The sequence below is a fragment of the Oryx dammah genome, unplaced genomic scaffold (genome assembly GCF_014754425.2).
Source record: "Oryx dammah isolate SB20612 unplaced genomic scaffold, SCBI_Odam_1.1 HiC_scaffold_22, whole genome shotgun sequence".
In the NCBI taxonomy this organism is placed as follows: Eukaryota; Metazoa; Chordata; class Mammalia; order Artiodactyla; family Bovidae; genus Oryx; species Oryx dammah.
Genome location: NW_024070206.1, coordinates 57,801,582 through 57,821,325, shown reverse-complemented (window position 1 = coordinate 57,821,325; position 19,744 = coordinate 57,801,582). Strand labels below are relative to the sequence as shown.

General features: G+C 39.3%; 1 protein-coding gene across 1 annotated transcript in view; it reads right to left on the bottom strand.

Moving 5' to 3' along the window:
- ZNF407 (zinc finger protein 407) overlaps positions 1-19,744 on the bottom strand; it is a 382,383-nt gene that overhangs the window by 230,812 nt on the left and 131,827 nt on the right. The window contains exon 4 of the mRNA XM_040264363.1: positions 2,031-2,105. Within this exon, the coding sequence (XP_040120297.1) occupies positions 2,031-2,105 (75 nt within the window). The remainder of the gene's footprint in view (positions 1-2,030; positions 2,106-19,744) is intronic.

Below are 19,744 nucleotides of genomic sequence, written 5' to 3'. Positions count from 1 at the left end.
TCCTTCTCTTGCCTCTATTTATCCTTTCTTTGTGTATCAGGGACTGAAATGAAGGGAAGTAACAGAGAGCTATCCTGGAATACACAGGAAAAGGCAAATGGAAAAACCAAAGAGCACAGCTGGAATTTTCAAACACCCAGGATCACATTAAGAAGACACCTACTATTCTTAAGGTGCCTGCAGGATAAATATATGTACAAGGCGATGAACTTTTCATTACTATGAAACAGTATGAACAAATATATTCAAACTTTTTAAATTCCTAAATAAAAACCAAAATGATACATTTGAGTTCAAGATATATACTGGTTATACAGCAGGGAAATATTTTATTTTTATCATGCAATCTAGATTGAATGTTTTCTTTCAAATTTGTTTTGTGAATAAAATACCCTAAGTACCTGTATGTAAAGATTATCAGTGTGAAATATAATAATCACCATGAGGAAGAACACTAGAATTGGAATCAGAAAAATAACAACTCCAACACTTAACTATTTATGAGATATTGTATAGTCCTCAATCTGTCTTTAATTCTGTAATATTAGAAAAATAATGCACCACTAATATAGTCATATAGGCTTCCGAGGTGGCTCAGTCAGTAAAGAATCTGCCTGCAATGCAGGGGACCCCAGTTCGAGCCCTGGGTCAGAAAGTTCCCCTGGAAAAGGAAATGGCAACCCACTCCAGTATTCTTGCCTGGAAAATCCCATGGACAGAGGAGCCTGGCAGGATACAGTCCATGGAGTCACAAAGAGGTGGACATGACTGAGAACTAAACCACCACAATATGGTAATACAATTAACGAGATAATGCAAGTGAAAGCAACAAGAACACAATAACTACAGATGTTTTGTTTCTTAAGTGCTTATAAAACATAACTTTGACAAGTCCAAAATTACAATTTAAATAATAAAAAATTTTTCAAATTTCAAGAATAATGCATCCAGGATCTCTCCAACACGTAAATTTTGTCTCAAATTAAATATAATGTGACAAAGAAAAGTATGAGAAACCAAAAGGAAGAAAGTAGGCATGCATAACATTCCAATATTCTGACATAGTAGACATGTCCAAACCAAAATGCTTAAGAAAACAATATGCCAACAATAGAAAAGTCCAGTTAAATTTCTTGTGAATATAGAAAATGTAGATGAGTATTTCAATTTTTCTTAATTTATTAAATATTTACAAATATGGCAGAAGAAGCCATAGGCTACAATATGACAGAACAAACAGTATCATGACTGGCATTTTACAACCGTATTGAACACAAAAGTCTAAAGGAGCATCTGCAGGATTTCACATGCTGTCTTTGAGGATCTGGGCCAAGTCGGAAGCCCACTAGGTCCTTACAGGTGAGGCTGCTCACACTAGTGTTGCAGGAGCGGCAAGTTCCAGCAGCAGCCAGGCTCGCCTGGGGGCTGACACCGCGATGTTTCAGCTCACCTAATATAATTCAGCCTATGAGATGCAGCTAATTATGACACAGCAGCAAGAAGAAAGGAAACCTGGCAGCTGATGACATCGTAATTGTAGTGTTATTTTTCATGACATGGCAACCGTAGCATTATTTGGGGGATGACACAAGATGTATTTCTTTTTCAAATCAGCAATGTTTAATTCTAAGTGAGAATTCAAAAATGTCATTTTAAAACCTCGAAAAAAATACACAAAGTTCAATAGTTTGGTTTTACATATTTATTTTAGTTCATTCTAATGCATTCACAGAGGTTGACTCCCTTTAATTTAACTCTTCTGTTTCAAGGTCATTCCACAAATTGATAAAAAAAAAATCAAATCCTTCAAATCTCTTCCAATATGTTTAGATCAAATTTTCTAAAATTAAAATGCTACATGAAATTTTTATGGGAGAATGGCGTAATATATGATATTCAACATGAGAGTACCACTTATATAAAACATGACAAACTGACTGGATAAAACTCGAGGAGTCACCTCACTAAATAAAATCTAAAACGAAGATATACTTATCGTAATCAAATTATTTTAAATGGATGAAAATTACCTTTCTTTTGGTGTACCAACTCCATGTTTGCCTAACAGATGAGTATTTAAGTGTTTCTTCATAACAAATGCAACCCTGGAAAAAAAAAAACGACAGAAAGTTATTACAGAACTAAAACATAAGTCTCTACTAGAAACATGTGCAAAATTTTTTAAAAATGACATGGATATATATATTTATAAATATACATAGCTGTAACAGAAAAATGCACATTACACGGCACTGCACTCCAAGCAGAAAGCTGCATACAGACGGGTGTACCGCAACACCAGAAAACCAAAAGAAGTAACTGCACTTCATTCACTGACTCATTTTCTCACTTGTGTATATGAACAAGGACCCAACCAATGATTTTAGCTCTTCAGTCACTGTCTTCACTGCCAGTAAGAAAGATAAACTAACACCTCAGTATCACACGCCCTGCCCCTGAGTCGATCCCACACTTCAATCATGAAATGAGTTTGAGAAAATGTCGCTTTATTAAATATTTAAGGGACTATAAAAGAGAAAATGAATAGCCTTCAAGAAGCTTCCTTAAGAAGATGGTAATGATTTGAAGAGAGGTTCTTTAAAATGATATAGATGTTTACCCTGTCTGCAACACATGCAAAAAAAATGTATTTAAGTGCCCAGAAGATATCAATAACTAAAACAAACAAGAAGTATTACCCGACATGCTATCTTATTTTACACACAAATCAGATCACTTAATTCAATTTTGTTGACATAAATATGAAATGGACAGGAATCAGCAGCCACTGCATACAGCACCATTCTTCTACTGAATATAGTACAACACAATTTAATTATGTCGTGTGATTGTTTAAAACAACTTAGATCTCATTCCAAAGCATCAGACTAAAAGAGCTCTCTTGATAAGCGAAAAAATAAAAATTTACCGTTGTAACTTTCAATGTAAAAGGGCTTGCAAACATTTTTGTTAATTATGTATTACAGCTGTCCTTCATAAAGTTAATTACTAATAGCTGAAAGGCAACAGAATCTATTTGCATATGTGCATGAAAGCCATGACATATGCAAAAATATGATTTTAATTAGCATTCTATGATATGAAGGGCTACAAATCAAATTGGCATGTTATAAGATTCTTAACATTAAACGCTGAATTCATCCGGACATGTCTGCACAGACGGGCAGCACAAGACCGTATAAAGTGCTGCGGCCTTATGGGAGAGACAGGCGTCAGAAGCCAAGACTGAAGCAGGTTTTAAAAATGGAAATGCTCCTTTTCATGTCTGGCCTCTTCTGGTTATTTTCATAAAATAGAGGGAACCTCAGTTCTGAGGCTGAAGTAATATTTGTATTTTTTTAATGACTGTGAGTTTATTATTCAAGTAACACATTTGTATACACTGAAAATAATATTCATTCTTTTCTATATATTAATAACTATGATGAACACATGCCTTACAACTATATATACCCTATCACACCATCAATCCATAAAATGGAAAAATCATTATTACATATAAAGAATTAAATGCTTAGTAAAATAAGAGTAACAAGATATTCTATATTTGTTTCACTTGATTTGAACAAAATAAATAATATTTTTCATTTCCTTTAAAAAGAATACCATAATAACAACAGTCCATTTAAGTCATGACTTTCCTACTGTCCTCTATTTTCCTATAATTAAAAAAACATAAAGCTAATAGCAAAGGGCAAAGGTTAAGAACCCAGAGTTGCAATGCACAGCTTATTTATATGGCCAAGTACAATTTAAGAAATCTGAGCTTATAAACCACAGTGCAGTTTTAAAAAGAAAAAAATTTTATTAATTAAAATGCTTCAGGTTTAAGAAGTAAACAAAAATATTACACTGCACAGGGGAATAAACTAAACTACATAGAGAACGAAAGCTTATAAAATTCTGACATTATCTGCTGAATGTCTATAATAGTAAATATTCTAATAATATTTTATTACTATGGGATAGAATTTCAAATACAAAAACACAGCTCAATTGTAGTCAAATGCAAAATATTCATTCATCCACAACCTGACATTAAGCAAATCCTTTTAATTTGGTCCAAAGTACTATTAGTGTAAAAGTCTCAATGTCTTCCTCAGTAAAACAGTTTAAGTCAAACAGGACCAACTGAACTTACCTACCTCCATGGATAATAATATTGCCAGTATTTTGAGAGCACTGACTGGTGCCTATACTTCGCTGCCACCATAAGAGTATTAATACTGTAACATAATAATTATCTTGGAAATTTTATAATCTAGATACCACCAGAAATGGTATGGGGCGAGACGGTTGAGATGGTTGGATGGCATCACCAACTCAATGGACATGAACTTGGGCAAATTCTGGGAGATAGTGGGAGGCCTGGCATGCTGCAGTCCATGGGGTTACAGAGTCAAACACAACTTAGCAACTGAACAAAACCACCACCATCAGAAATAAAACAAAAATAATCCTGAATCAGAAAAACCATACCACTGGACGCCTTGCTCCCAATGAACCCACATGACTTTACACTTTTCATTCCGTCGCCACTCATTCTCCTTCCTAGGTACCAGCAACTGGCAGGTTCTCCATGTAGGAGGCAAATCAGACACTTATCTTCACAGAGCTTTCCTTCTAAACTCTGTGGCTTCTCATCAGAATGAAGCAGCACTCGGCCCGCCTGGCTCCCACATCAATCCTGCTCCTCACACGTGCACACATGAGTGTGTGCACGTATCGGCTGAACCGGATCGGCTCCAGGCAGGCACAGTCTAGGCAACCAGGGTGAGTAGGTGATCAAACAAAGACAAGTCCCTACCTTGGAAACTGTAAAAACCCAGTGAGGGAAATAGGACAAAAACACCACCTACGACACAGAGCATCTGAAGAGTGAAAGGGGTGGGTTAAAAATGAAATAGAGAAGGAAGAGCTGACACCTCAGCACGGGCCCAGCACTTTACCTTTGGGAGACTTGGGAGTATGAGTGAACATCAGGGAGCTGAGTGTTCCCCCAAACAGAGGCAGAGGCCGCGGAGGACACGGTGGCCAGAGAGACCTGGGGCACGAGCCTGAGGGATGGAGGGCAGAGGGGACGGGTGAGGGCACCGAGCCACACAGCCGGGGCTGGCACTCAGGTGAGAAGGAAAGTGTCTGAATGGAGGCCCACGCAGGACACACGTTTCAATAGAGGCCTCCAGCTGTTCTGCTTGGAACAGACTGGGGATGGGGTGGGGGTGGGGGCAGAAAGAGAGGGGTGAACTAACTGGCTCCTGCAGTAAAACCCAGGCAAAGGTGACAGTGGTCTGCACCGAGGACCAGCACGAAAGAAGAGGTCTGGTCAAATCCCAGACACACATTCACAACCAGAGTCAAACAAATCTCCAAGGGGACTGGACGTGCAGTCTACAAGAAAGGAGTCAAAGACAACATCAGAGATTTGGGCCTGGGGAATCTGAGCTGGTTGGAAGGAGAAAATCAGTTTGGGACTTGTTCTACGAGAAAGTCCACGGACATCCAGACAGATCTCCAACAGGAAGCTGACTCTACCGGTCTTGAGTTCAAGGGCAAGAGTCATGCTAGAAATATACACTCTATGGCTCTCCATCTGGGCAGTGCCTTGACAATCTAGAGGAACACTTTGAAATAATAAAAAGTAGTGTTGTTTAAAGTATGATTGATTTCCAGGTGTCTATAATGGCCTGGGATAGCATCATTTGAAATTGTTTTTGGTGTCAAAAGAAAAGTTCAATAGTAGCATTCTCATACTAGCTACAGATTTCTACTTTCTAGAACAAAAATTTCCTATTTGAACTTCAAATTTCAAAATCATTTTTTTACACTGTATGGATGGTGGATTCATGTCAGTGTATGGCAAAACCAATACAGTATTGTAAAGTAAACGAAAGTAAAAATAAAAATTAAAAAAAAAAACACTCAAGTTCAGTCACTCAGATTTTCTCATTGCAGATTCTCTTTACTTGTGAGTCAAGAAAGATGATCTGACTAATCTATTAAAGCAAATACAACATAAAACCATGACTGGAGAGAACAGGACACACACACACACACAAACAGGAGCATCCCAGAGCCGGGTCTCGGAAACGGAGGAAGAAAACATCAGAATTAAGCAAGGAGAAACAAGACATGTATTTTAAAATAAGGATGAAGGTAAACTAAGAATTCTCATCACCCCCACTTGGAATTTGAAAGATTTCCCCTCTGCCTTAAAATCAGCAGTACTGGTCAACCAAAGGAATCTAGTTTCCTTTGAATACAAAATCAATACAAGCCAATCAACTTAATTTTCACCACTTTATACATATTTATAAGCAGCAGCCAATTCATATAATAAACTCCCTATGGCTGAAAAAGAAAGTATAAACAAAATCTTAAGTGATGATTCTCTGAAGAATGGTCATGATCATTCCCCCATGATCATGAAAGTTTAAGATGCACAAAAATATATTATCAATAATGTGATCTGACTTTTGGAGCAAATGTCACTTGTATGGAAGAAAGTATGGAGATTCCTTAAAATCTAGGAATGAAACCACCATATGACCCAGCAATCCCACTCCTATGCAAGTACCCTGAAGAAACCAAAATGAAAAAGATACATGTGTCTCACTTGAGAGCCCCCGGAACTGCAAGGAGATCCAGCCAGTCCATCCTAAAGGAAATCAGTCCTGAATATTCACTGGAAGGACTGATGTTGAAGCTGAAACTCCAATACTTTGGCTACCTGATGTGAAGAACCTACTTATTTGAAAAGACCCTGATGCTGGGAAAGATTGCAGGCTGGAGGAAAAGGGGACAACAGAGGATGAGATGGTTGGATGGCACCACCGACTCAATGGACATGAGTCTGAGTAAACTCTGAGAGTTCGTGAGGGACAGGGAGGCCTGGCATGCTGCAGTCCGTGGGGTCGAAAAGAGTTGGACACGACTGAGCAACTGAACTGAACTGATCCCACTGTTCACTACAGCACTATTTACAATAGCTAGAACATGGAAGCAACCTAGATATCCATCGACAGATGAATGGATAAAGAAGTTGTAGAACATATACACAATGGGATATTACTCAGCCACAAAAAGGAACACATTTGAGTCAATTCTAATGAGGTGGATGAACCTACAACCTATTACACAGAGTGAAATAAGTCAGAAAGAGATAGACAAATATCATATACTAATGCATATATACAGAATCTAGAAAGATTGTACCAAAGAATTTATTTGCAGGGCAGCAATGGAGAAACAGACGTAGAGAACAGACTTATGGACATGGGGAGAGGGGAGCAGAGGGTGAGATGTAGGAGAGAGCAGCATGGAAACTTTCATTACCACGTGTAAAACGGAGAGCCAACAGGAATTTGCTGTACGGCTCAGCAAACTCAAACAGGGGCTCTGTATCAACCTAGAGAGTGGGATGGGGAGGGAGATGGGAGGGAGGTTCAAGAGGGAGGGGATATACATACACCTATGGCTGATTCATGTTGAGGTTTGACAGAAAACAGCAAAATTCTATAAAGCAATTATCCTTCAACTAAAAAATAACTTTTTTATTTAAATAAAAAATGTATGGAAATTTTTGCCATTTTGCTTGATATGTTTTTTTATGATTAATGAGGTATTACCATTCTGAAAATGAACTTAAATGAATAATTATTTTTATACTATAGCTTTACATGTTAATTTCCATTTTAAATGGTATAGGTATAAATGACAGATGAATTAGAGATTTTTAATACTGCAATAAGCATGCATTTCTCCCTGTGACCTCACAGCACCAAAGCAATGGCTTCTGAAAGACGTCCACATCCTAATCTTGTGAAATATCTTAGGTTACAAGGCACACAAATGGAATTAAGGTTGCTAAACAGCTGGCTTTAAAATAGGAAAATGATCTTGTATTCTCGGGGTGGACTCAATGTAATCTGTGTCCTTAGACACAGAATAAGTAGACAGAAGAAAGAAGCTATGAAAGAGAGATGACCATGAGGGCAGGATCACAGAGATGCTACGCTGCTGCCTGGGAAGATGCAGGACTTGACCAGAGCCGAGGAATGCAGGGGGCTCTAGAGCTGACACTGAGAACAACCTGCTTCCTACCAACCAGCTCCCAAAGCGCTCATTACCAAGGCTCACCCTTCTCAGTGATTACAAGATGCACCAGAGAAGAGCAGTGTTCTCATTCTGCCATTCCTTCCACACTTATTAGCTGGCCTTCTTCAATAAAGAAGTTCAGGATTGTGCTCTGTCTTGCCTGTTCTCTCTGGATCTCTTTGAAGAGTACTTTAAACAGAATGCTGGATTTTTACTTTTATGCCATGCTTTATAATCAGTTATCATTACTATTCTCTGTAGCTGTCATACTACCCCAAAACTGGTCAATGGAAGCCAATGGAAGCTGGCTTCTATGTCCTTTTGACACCACTCATCTTAGCACTCAGGTTCTTCCTTATTTTTTCTAGCAGATGTTACAGGCTCACCACGTCCTTTCCCTGCTATATCAGCCTTGGCTTCTTACTGCAAGGAGTGGTGTTGAGAAAGCAAGACCTAAATGCTAACTATGAGGATGGTTTTGGTGTATCACTGAGTCCAAGCCCTCGTAATAAGCACGAAGACTAGATGGTGGGCAGAAAAGGACACCGAGGATCTCAAACGTAAGGCCACACTTGGTACGTGAGCATTCACTGTAACAATCAGTCATATCTTTTCCTTACTCTAAAATACCTTCTAATGTATTTTCAAATGGTGTATAAATAAATTTTTGTAAATGAACTGCATTTCATCTATAGAAGTAAAACTTTCTATTGCTGTGTCAAACTCTAATAACGTACTTCTGGAGCTCTTTCTTCTCAACCACTTTCCAGCACTTCCTGCTTCTCAGTACTGTCGATGTTGTTCCTCCTCTGGTCCTCTTCAGGTGACACTTCTACTCACACATCATCTAATTTCAAAGGTATAAATCAATTCCTGAGCTTCAATGCATAACCTCTAAGTGAAGGAATCGCAAATATGCATCTCCACCCAGGACCTTTCCCAGGAGCATTCTTTCTTGTCTGAACTGCCAATAAATCTTTAAAACAAGTCCAACACTCAGTCATGATGTTCCCTCACTAAAAAGCTGCTCCAGACTTCCCTAATTCTACAACTGTGCCAGCTTCCCAATTTAATAATCACATGCTCATGTGTGTAAGTCATCAATTGCTTCTTCACAACTGCTCCCTCTCAAGACTACACTTCTCTCTCTCGACCAGAGGGCCTAGAGGAGCCATCCCATGTGGAAGGTCAGGAAGGGCGTTGGTAAGGAGATACCCCTCCTCCAAGGTAAGGAGCTGCTGTGCTTTGCTGGAGCAGCCGTGAAGAGATACCCCACGCCCAAGGTAAGAGGAACAAAAAGTAACATGGTACATGTTGCAGGAGGGCATCAGAGGGCAGACACACTGAAACCATACTCACAGAAAACTAGTCAATCTAATCACACTAGGACCACAGCCTTGTCTAACTATATGAAACCAAGCCATGCCTGTGGGGCAACCCAAGACGGGAGGGTCATGGTGGAGAGGTCTGACAGAATGTGGTCCACTGGAGAAGGGAATGGCAAACCACTTCAGTATTCTTGCCTTGAGAACCCCATGAACAGTATGAAAAGGCAAAATGATAGGATACTGAAAGAGGAACTCCCCAGGTCAGTAGGTGCCCAATATGCTACTGGAGATCAGTACAGAAATAACTCCAAAAAGAATGAAGGGATGGAGCCAAAGCAAAAACAATACCCAGCTGTGGATGTGACTGGTGATAGAAGTAAGGTCCGATGCTATACAGAGCAGTATTGGGAACCTGGAATGTCCGGTCCATGAATCAAGGCAAATTTGAAGGGGTCAAACAAGAGATGGCAAGAGTGAACATCGACATTCTAGGAATCAGCGAACTAAAATGGACTGGAATGGGTGAATTTAACTCAGATGACCATTATATCTACCACTGCAGGCAGGAATCCCTCAGAAGAAATGGAGTAGCCATCATGGTCAACAAAAGAATCCAAAATGCAGTACTTGGATGCAATCTCAAAAATGACAGAATGATCTCTGTTTGTCTCCAAGGCAAACCATTCAATATCACAGTTATCCAAGTCTATGCCCCAGTAATGCTGAAGAAGCTGAAGTTGAATGGTTTTATAAAGACCTACAAGACTTGTTAGAACTAACACCCCCAAAAGATGTCCTTTCCATTATAGGGGACTGGAATGCAAAAGTAGGAAGTCAAGAAACACCTGGAGTAACAGGCAAATTTGGCCTTGGAATGCGGAATGAAGCAGGGCAAAGACTAATAGAGTTTTGCCAAGAAAATACACTGGTCATAGCAAACACTCTCTTCCAACAACACAAGAGAAGACTCTACACATGGACATCACCAGATGGTCAACACCAAAATCAGATTGATTATATTCTTTGCAGCCAAAGATGGAGAAGCTCTATATAGTCAACAAAAACAAGACCAGGAGCTGACTGTGGATCAGATCATCAACTCCTTATTACCAAATTCAGACTCAAATTGAAGAAAGTAGGGAAAACCACTAGACCATTCAGGTATGACCTAAATCAAATATCTTATGATTATACAGTGGAAGTGAGAAATAGATTTAAGGGCCTAGATCTGATAGATAGAGTGCCTGATGAACTATGGAATGAGGTTCATGACACTGTACAGGAGACAGGGATCAAGACCATCCCCATGGAAAAGAAATGCAAAAAAGCAAAATGGCTGTCTGGGGAGGCCTTACAAATAGCTGTGAAAAGAAGAGAGGCAAAAAGCAAAGGAGAAAAGGAAAGATATAAGCAGAGTTCCAGAGAATAGCAAGAAGAGATAAGAAAGCCTTCTTCAGCGATCAATGCAAAGAAATAGAGGAAAACAATAGAATGGGAAAGACTAGAGATTTCTTCAAGAAAATTAGAGATACCAAGGGAACATTTCATGCAAAGATGGGCTCGATAAAGCACAGAAATGGTCTGGACCTAACAGAAGCAGAAGATATTAAGAAGAGGTGGCAAGAATACACGGAAGAACTGTACAAAAAAGATCTTCACGACCCAGATAATCATGATGGTGTGATCACTCATCTAGAGCCAGACATCCTGGAATGTGAAGTCAAGTGGGCCTTAGAAAGCATCACTACGAACAAAGCTAGTGGAGGTGATGGAATTCCAGTTGAGCTGTTTCAAATCCTGAAAGATGATGCTGTAAAAGTGCTGCACTCAATATGCCAGCAAGTTTGGAAAACTCAGCAGTGGCCACAGGACTGGAAAACGTCAGTTTCATTCCAATCCCAAAGAAAGGCAATGCCAAAGAATGCTCAAACTACTGCAAAATTGCACTCATCTCACATGCTAGTAAAGTAGTGCTCAAAATTCTCCAAGCCAGGCTTCAGTAATATGTGAACCGTGAACTCCCTGATGTTCAATCTGATTTTAGAAAAGGCAGAGGAACCAGAGATCAAATTGCCAACATCCGCTGGATCATCGAAAAAGCAAGAGAGTTCCAGAAAAACATCTATTTCTGCTTTATTGACTATGCCAAAGCCTTTGACTGTGTGGATCACAATAAACTGTGGAAAATTCTGAAAGAGATGGGAATACCAGACCACCTGACCTGCCTCTTGAGAAACCTATATGCAGGTCAGGAAGCAACAGTTAGAACTGGACATGGAACAATAGACTGGTTCCAAATAGGAAAAGGAGTACGTCAAGGCTGTATATTGTCACCCTGCTTATTTAACATATGCAGAGTACATCATGAGAAACGCTGGACTGGAAGAAACACAAGCTGGAATCAAGACTGCCAGGAGAAATACCAATAACCTCAGATATGCAGATGACACCACCCTTATGGCAGAAAGTGAAGAGGAACTAAAAAGCCCCTTGATGAAAGTGAAAGTGGACAGTGAAAAAGTTGGCTTAAAGCTCAACATTCAGAAAACGAAGATCATGGCATCTGGTCCCATCACTTCATGGGAAATAGATGGGGAAACAGTGGAAACAGTGTCAGACTTTATTTTTGGGGCTCCAAAATCACTGCAGATAGTGATTACAGCCATGAAATTAAAAGACGCTTACTCCTTGGAAAAAAAGTAATGACCAACCTAGATAGTATATTCAAAAGCAGAGACATTACTTTGCCGACTAAGGTCCGTCTAGTCAAGGCTATGGTTTTTCCTGTGTTCATGTATGGATGTGAGAGTTGGACTGTGAAGAAGGCTGAGCCCCGAAGAATTGATGCTTTTGAACTGTGGTGTTGGAGAAGACTCTTGAGAGTCCTTTGGACTGCAAGGAGATCCAACCAGTCCATTCTGAAGGAGATCAGCCCTGGGATTTCTTTGGAAGGAATGATGCTAAAGCTGAAACTCTAGTACTCTGGCCACCTCATGCGAAGAGTTGACTCATTCGAAAAGACTGTAATGCTGGGTGGGACTGGGGGCAAGAGGAGAAGGGGACGACAGAGGATGAGATGGCTGGATGGCATCACTGACTCGATGGACATGAGTTCGGGTGAACTCTGGGAGTTGCTGATGGACAGGGAGCCTGGCGTGCTGCGATTCATGGGGTCGCAAAGAGTTGGACACGACTGAGAGACTGAAGTGAAGTGAACTGAACTTAAACCATTTGATTGACATGCTGTAGCTTCAAAGTGTTCTCCATCAGAATTCACCCCATATACCACCATCACACAACCTTCCTAAAAATACGTTCATACTGCAGCTCAGCTCATAAACATTATATGCTTCCTCTCTGAATTGAATAAAGCACCAAACCTTAGGCAAATAAATATTAACCTTCAGTCTTCATTCTGAACTAGCTATTCCTACCTTCTCGATGTACCCTCAGGAAAGAATCTTAAACTAAGGCAAAAAACTTAAAATTCTGACAAAAAAGTGAAAACACTCCATTGTGCAATAGTAGTGGCATGATCTAAATATTCTGATCAATAAGAAGTACAGAATATTTCTCAGAAGATATTAGACTTAAAAGGGATAAAAGTATGCACACAATGTAATCCCATGTAGATATAAGTACATTTTTGTATTCAGACAGATACAAATATACGCAAAGAGAGTCAAGCATCAGACAAATTCGCTTTGAAGGAGATTTAGATTATTTATACTCTTTGTATTTCTACAATGAGCAGATTTTTTAAAGCAAAATGATGTTTCACACTTTACCCAACATTTTTATGTTTCCTCAATGGCTCCGCATTACTGAATGAGTAACTGGTGGAGGCATTATCAGCTCAAGCTGAGAGAAGAGGGAATTGAGGCTCACAGAAGATAAGTGACTTTGACTTTTTCAAGAAAATGTGGCAAAGGAGCTGAAAATGCAAAAGTAGGATTCATGCCTGGTGACCTTTCTACAGAGCTCTTCCCACCATTCCATACCTCCTGACTAATGAAAGATTATACCCTCATGGGAAACAAGGAAAAAGAAAAAGGACATACTACAGAAACAAAAGTGTTCACAAGTAAAATTGGTATAGTATAATCAACACTGTTACAAATGAGTATGACGCTTTCTAAAAGGGAAAAACCAAGTAGTTGATACAGGGCAGATTTTTCTTTTAATTCACTGAGATTAGAAAACTGCTTATAATATTTAAAAAGAAAATATTTATCATATAATGAGGGCACAAAGTAAAAATCAATGACCTGTAAAGCAGGTCAGACAAAAATAAATGTGTACGATCAGTTAACAAGTATAATTATGCTCAGAAATAAATATAAAGATGCTGATCATTATTAAAACAACAGTCAACTAAGATAAATTATGTTGCTTTTATTACAAACAAAATCAAGATAAAATAAAATATTGTACCCTGTGTCAGAAATCAAGATCATGCTAATATTAGCGTGATAATGTAAAATTCACTGTACAATATTTTGAGAACCTAAATGAAATACTAAATCTTCATCTACATAATACATAAAATGAAATAAACCATATACCACTGTCGATATATTTGCAAGTAGCTTCCAATTATGCTGTTTAACCATGACATGGTGGAAAAAATTTTCTCATCCATTTGTCTTACCTATAAACAAGCACACTAACTTACAGGAATATAGAAAAACCTGAACTTCAAATGAATTCAAATCTGTCAAAAAACTTACCTTGAAAGTAAAGGAAAAGTATACAGTTCTATGATATTTGCTTACTCCAAAATTCAGAAGTGAACAGGTATTAAATAACACTTAAAAACTACATTTCTCCAACTATCTTACCAAGTCATTGCTAAGCCAGACCAAGTATGACTTTCATTGTTTCTCAAGTATCTTCAGGCAGAATTTCTCAGAATGCTATTGTCTTTATCTTTATAATCATCACACAGAACTGACTACTTTGAAATTTTAGGTGTTTACCCTTATATTTTACATAAAGAAACTCCCTTCAAAAACAAATTATCAACTTCCCCAAATTTAAAATTAGCAAGAATCCTTTAACATTTGACATCATAATTGTTATTTTCTTAAATGTCTCTGATTACTCATGAAAATAACTGTTATTATGTTTATTGAAATTCCCCGTAAAGAAACAAAACTTGGAAAACCTTGGTTCATTCACAAGAAACAAAAACTTTTCTAAGTGTCATAACTCTGCCAAAAGTAAGCATTGTGTGTCCAAGAACCAGCAGTGAGTTCTTAAATTTTATAAAATATTAGTTTCCACAATCAGAAACAGTGTCCCGAGAAACGGTGAGGTGCTGGCACAAACACATACACTCTCTCACACACCACCCCCGGCACAAAGGGGCAAGGAAAGACTTCAGCGTGTTCTTACTCCCTGATTTCTGGAGTTTATCTGGTCAATTATTGCAATTATTAGTACTGTCAGAACTATAAATATTATACCCCAAAGACCTTAGTATTACATTCAGTTCAGTCGTTCAGTTGAGTCCAACTCTTTGTAACCCCATGAACTGCAGCAGGCTATGCCTCCCTGTCCATCACCAACTCCCTGAGTTTACTCAAACTCATGCCCATTGAATCGGTGATGCCATCCAACCATCTCATCCTCTGTTGTCCCCTTCTTCTCCTGCCTTCAATCTTTCCCAGCATCAGGGTCTTTTCCAAGGAGTCAGTTCTTCACATCAGCTGGCCAAAGTGTTGGGGTTTCAGCTTCAGCATCAGTCCTTCTAATGAATATTCACAACTGATTTCCTACAGGATGGACTGGTCAGATCTCCTTACAGTCCAAGGGGCTCTCAAGAGTCTTCTCCAACACCACAGTTCAAAAGCATCAATTCTTCGGCGCTCAGCTTTCTTCACAGTCCAACTCTCATATCCATACATGATTACTGGAAAAACCATAGCCTTAACTAGACGGACCTTTGTTGGCAAAGTGATGTCTCTGCTGTTTAATATGCTGTCTAGGTTGGTCATAGGTTTTCTTCCAAGGAGTAAGCATCTTTTAATTTCATGGGTGTAATCACCATCTGCAGTGATTTTGGAGCCCCCCAAAATAAAGTCTGTCACTGTTTCCATTGTTTCCCCATCTATTTGCCATGAAGTGATGGGACCATGATCTTAGTTTTCTGAATGTTGAGCTTTAAGCTAACTTTTTCACTCTCCTCTTTCACTTTCATCAAGAGGCTCTTTAGTTCTTTGCTTTCTGCCATAATGATGGTGTCATCTGCACATCTGAGGTTACTGATATTTCTCCTAGCAATCGATTCCAGCTTGTGCTTCATCCAGCCTGGCATTTCGCGTGAGGTACTCTGCATATAAGTTAAACAAGGACTTTTGCTTGGTGACACTATACAGCCTTGACGTACTCCTCTCCCAGTGTGGAACCAGTCTGTTGTTCCATGTACGGTTATAACTGTTGCTTTTTGACCTGCATACAGATTTCTCCGGAGGCAGGTCAGGTGGTCTGGTATTCTCATCTCTTTCAGAATTTTCCAGTTTGCTGTGATCCACACAGTGAAAAGCTTTGGCATAGTCAATAAAGCAGAAGTAGATCTTTTTCTGAAACTCTCTTGCTCTTTCAATGGTCCAACGGATGTTGGTAATTTGATCTCTGGTTCCTCTGTCTTTTCTAAGTCCAGCTTGAACACCTGGAAGTTCACGGTTCACGTACTATTGAAGCCTGGCTTGGAGGATTTTGAGCATTACTTTGTGAGATGAGTGCAATTGTGTGGTAGTTTGAGCATTCTTTGGCATTGCCTTTCTTTGGGATTGGAATGAAAACTGACCTTTTCCAGTCCTGTGGCCACTGCTGAGTTTTCTAAATTTGCTGGCATATTGAGTGCAGCACTTTCACAGCATCGTCTTCAATGTAATATTACCTTGCTGCTGCTACTAAATCACTTCAGTCATGTCCAGCTCTTTGCAACCCCGTGGACTGCAGCCTATCAGTCTCCTCCATCCATGGGATTTTCCAGTCAAGAGTACTGAAGTGGGGTGCCAGTGCCTTCTCCAATATTACATTGAAGACTTTCAAATATTAACTACATTCTCAATCATTCTGAAAGCGATCACGTATTTGGGCATTTTTTTGTTTTGTATTTTTTAGATGTTTGTAGAGAGGGAGATTGAAAACCTCTGTTCTGAGCCTACCAATTTAGTTAACCCTTAAAATCTAATTGATGGATGAAAAACATGAGGCACTTTAAGTATACTTTAAGTAACTCCCCAAGGTTGCACAGCTAGTGAAGGGCAGAGTCGGGATTTGAGCACAGGCTGTCTGGTCAGAGCCCACACACTGTACTTGGTCACTAAACCATCTTGTCATTCTTTATCTTATAAATTATAATTCAGGTATTGGGCCTTACTTCACATGTCTGATGCATCTGTTTTCTTTTTTTTTTCCAACTAAAAAGTTACCTGCTAAAATAAGTAAAGAAAATCATAATGAAAGGTATTTTATTTCTGAGTTCAAAAAACAACACAGGTAAGCAGAACTTCTTTTTTTTTAATTTAGAGTTTAGTTGCTTTGATTAGTTTCTGCTATACAACTAAGTGTATCAGCAAGATACTCTTAAAATCCTAAAACTGAAAGTCAAAAACCTGGTCTAATCTAGGATCTGAAATTAACAGTGACCTGACCTTGATTCAGTTCACAACAATGAAATGTAAAGCAAAATGAAATCACTGATACCTAAATTGTGAAAAGAAGTACAATGAGTTTAGTAAACAACTGTATTAGTCATAAACTATAGAAGGAAGCCTGCTATAACCAACAAAAGGATACATAGAAAAGGAAGCAAAAACAAACAAGGTCAGACACGTTCAAGTAGACACAGTGTGATAGGAAGGAAGGAAGGGAGAGAGAGAAGACACTGACCGCAAGGTACACAACTGAAAACTTTCCAAGAGTGAACACGGAGCAGCCCTTTAGTGGAGCTATTAGTACCTCAACTCCACAACAAGGGCGGGACCTCCTGTTACTGTAAGGTATTATCCCAGGAAAGGAAACTGTTAATGTGGTCAACAGAAATCCCAATACATGCAGCGCCCTGGGGGAAAGCGCAGCCTGAGGCCTGGAGGGCACCAGACCGGGGAAGGGTCCAGCCACATGGTGATGGGCAAGCCATCTCTCCCTGGGGCTGCTGGGAGCCCAGCGCGCCCTCAGGAGCTGGCGGCTGGCTTTACAGTGATGACAACGACTAGAGCGGGAGGAAGCCAGCAAGAGCGCAAGCACAGGAGCTTTCCTTGGAGAATGGATGGCCTGAATCCCGGGTCCCCCTTCCAGACCATGAAGACTTTCTCCGTCATAGTCTATGCAAGGAGTAAAGAACAAAAACTAAGAAAATATACCATTTTGGAGCATGAATACTTTATGCCAAATAGGGTAATAAATGTTTGCCAAGAATCATCAGATATATGGCATTACTAACCTCAATTTCCAAATAAAAAATCGAGGTATAATGGAATTAAATGCAGCAGTGGAATTACCTCTATGCACAGTATCCAGAAGTGTACAGTAAAGTGCCTGAACACTGCAAGAAACGCAGTTCAGCTCGGTTCAGTCGCTCACTCATGTCCGAAATGCAGTAAGCCTCAATAAATGATTGCTATTAATAAATTAAGAGTGTCTTCCTATCCAAGCATATGATTCTGATATTGTCTTTATTGATTAAATAGGTAAGAGCTATAATACATGAGGGTGTTTATGTCAAGGAATAAAACAGCAATCAATGAATTCACCAAAATGGGGACTTCTATTTCTACATGTAATTTGTCTTCAAATTTCTTCCAGGATATTTTGTGTAAACTGACAATACAATAACATCAAATGCAGCCACGTCAGTGAGGAGGTGGTGACCAGTTCCTCCAGCCCTGTTTGAGAGGAAATCAGAAAAGGCTGAGCCCACTGGGACTAGCAGAAAGCCACTTCCAAGCCTCACACATGATCTAATACTCAATAAGAAATATTCTTTGGTAATTTCCATTAGAGGAGTTGCCAGGGTGGACTGCTAAACTGTTCAAAAGTGCTATTTCCAAGGCTTAGTAAAGGCACTTATGGTTTAATGGTAATTTGGGGCTGAGGAATTTTTAAATTTATTACTTTCAAAATATTATTTGGTAAACAAGAATATTCAAGTTGCGATTTATGTGAAAATGAACTGAAAGTGATCCTACCAAATTAATATGCCTATCCAAACCAAAGTTTATTGAGCTATTCATAAACAAAAGCCCCAAACTGAGATTTCAGAATGATACGATCATCTGAATTGAACACACCATCACAAGATATATGCAGATAAGGGCAATCTGTGTCTTACATCAAGGTTCACACATAGTTAAGATAAATGTCTTTTGAGGGACATAATTAAACAAAAAATTAGAGCACAATAGAATGTATTTAATAATAAAATTTTATAGAACAGAATTTAATCTTTATTTAATGATTCAGCAGGCATATCAAAAACACAGAGTGCTTCAGGGAGATAATCATCACCATCAATTACTGCTGCACTAAAGAGACGCACAAGTGTCGATTAATAAGGGTTCTGGGTGACTTATTTTCTTATAATAATTTACAATAAAATGAACTAAGTGAACCAACTGAAATAAGAAACACTCAGGAATTTTTGAAATAATAACAAATTCCAGATTACTTCCTTTCCCTTTTATAATTCTCTTATCTAAAATAAGATATGTTAACAAATGTTAGCTTTACAGCTCATTATTTCAGTTACAGACGGCAAAGAGAAAATGTGAATTAGAAAGAAGAATGACTATCCCCCTAAGACTGGCCTGTGGGTCCTCCTCAGGGGCAGGCCAGTGCTGGTTGTCTACTGGACTGTGCACCACGACGGGCAGAGGCAGAGCACTCTTTCTGTCTCGGTAAGAGATTAAAGGCAGATGAAGACGACGTGTACAGGTGCAGGGATGGCAAGGGGTGGGGTCTGGAGGCTCTGCGACATGACAACGTGGATAAGCCAAACCACACTTACTAGAATTCCACTCTCAAGATGTACCCAATTAGGGACCACCAGGAGAGAGTCTGGAGGCGGAATACAGGGGGCGGAAGTGGAGCAACCAGGGCTCACAGGTATTGTCATTTATCATTGGGATCATCTGATTGTCATAAAGCAGCAACAAACTCCCCTCTCCACAGTCAAAGGGCTTTCCTGACTCCTGGTCCAACTGTATACATATAAACAGCTGAGGAAGAAACCAGCTTCTACAGAAAGCACCACCAGCCCCTCTCTGGGCTGGTAAGAGACAATGAAA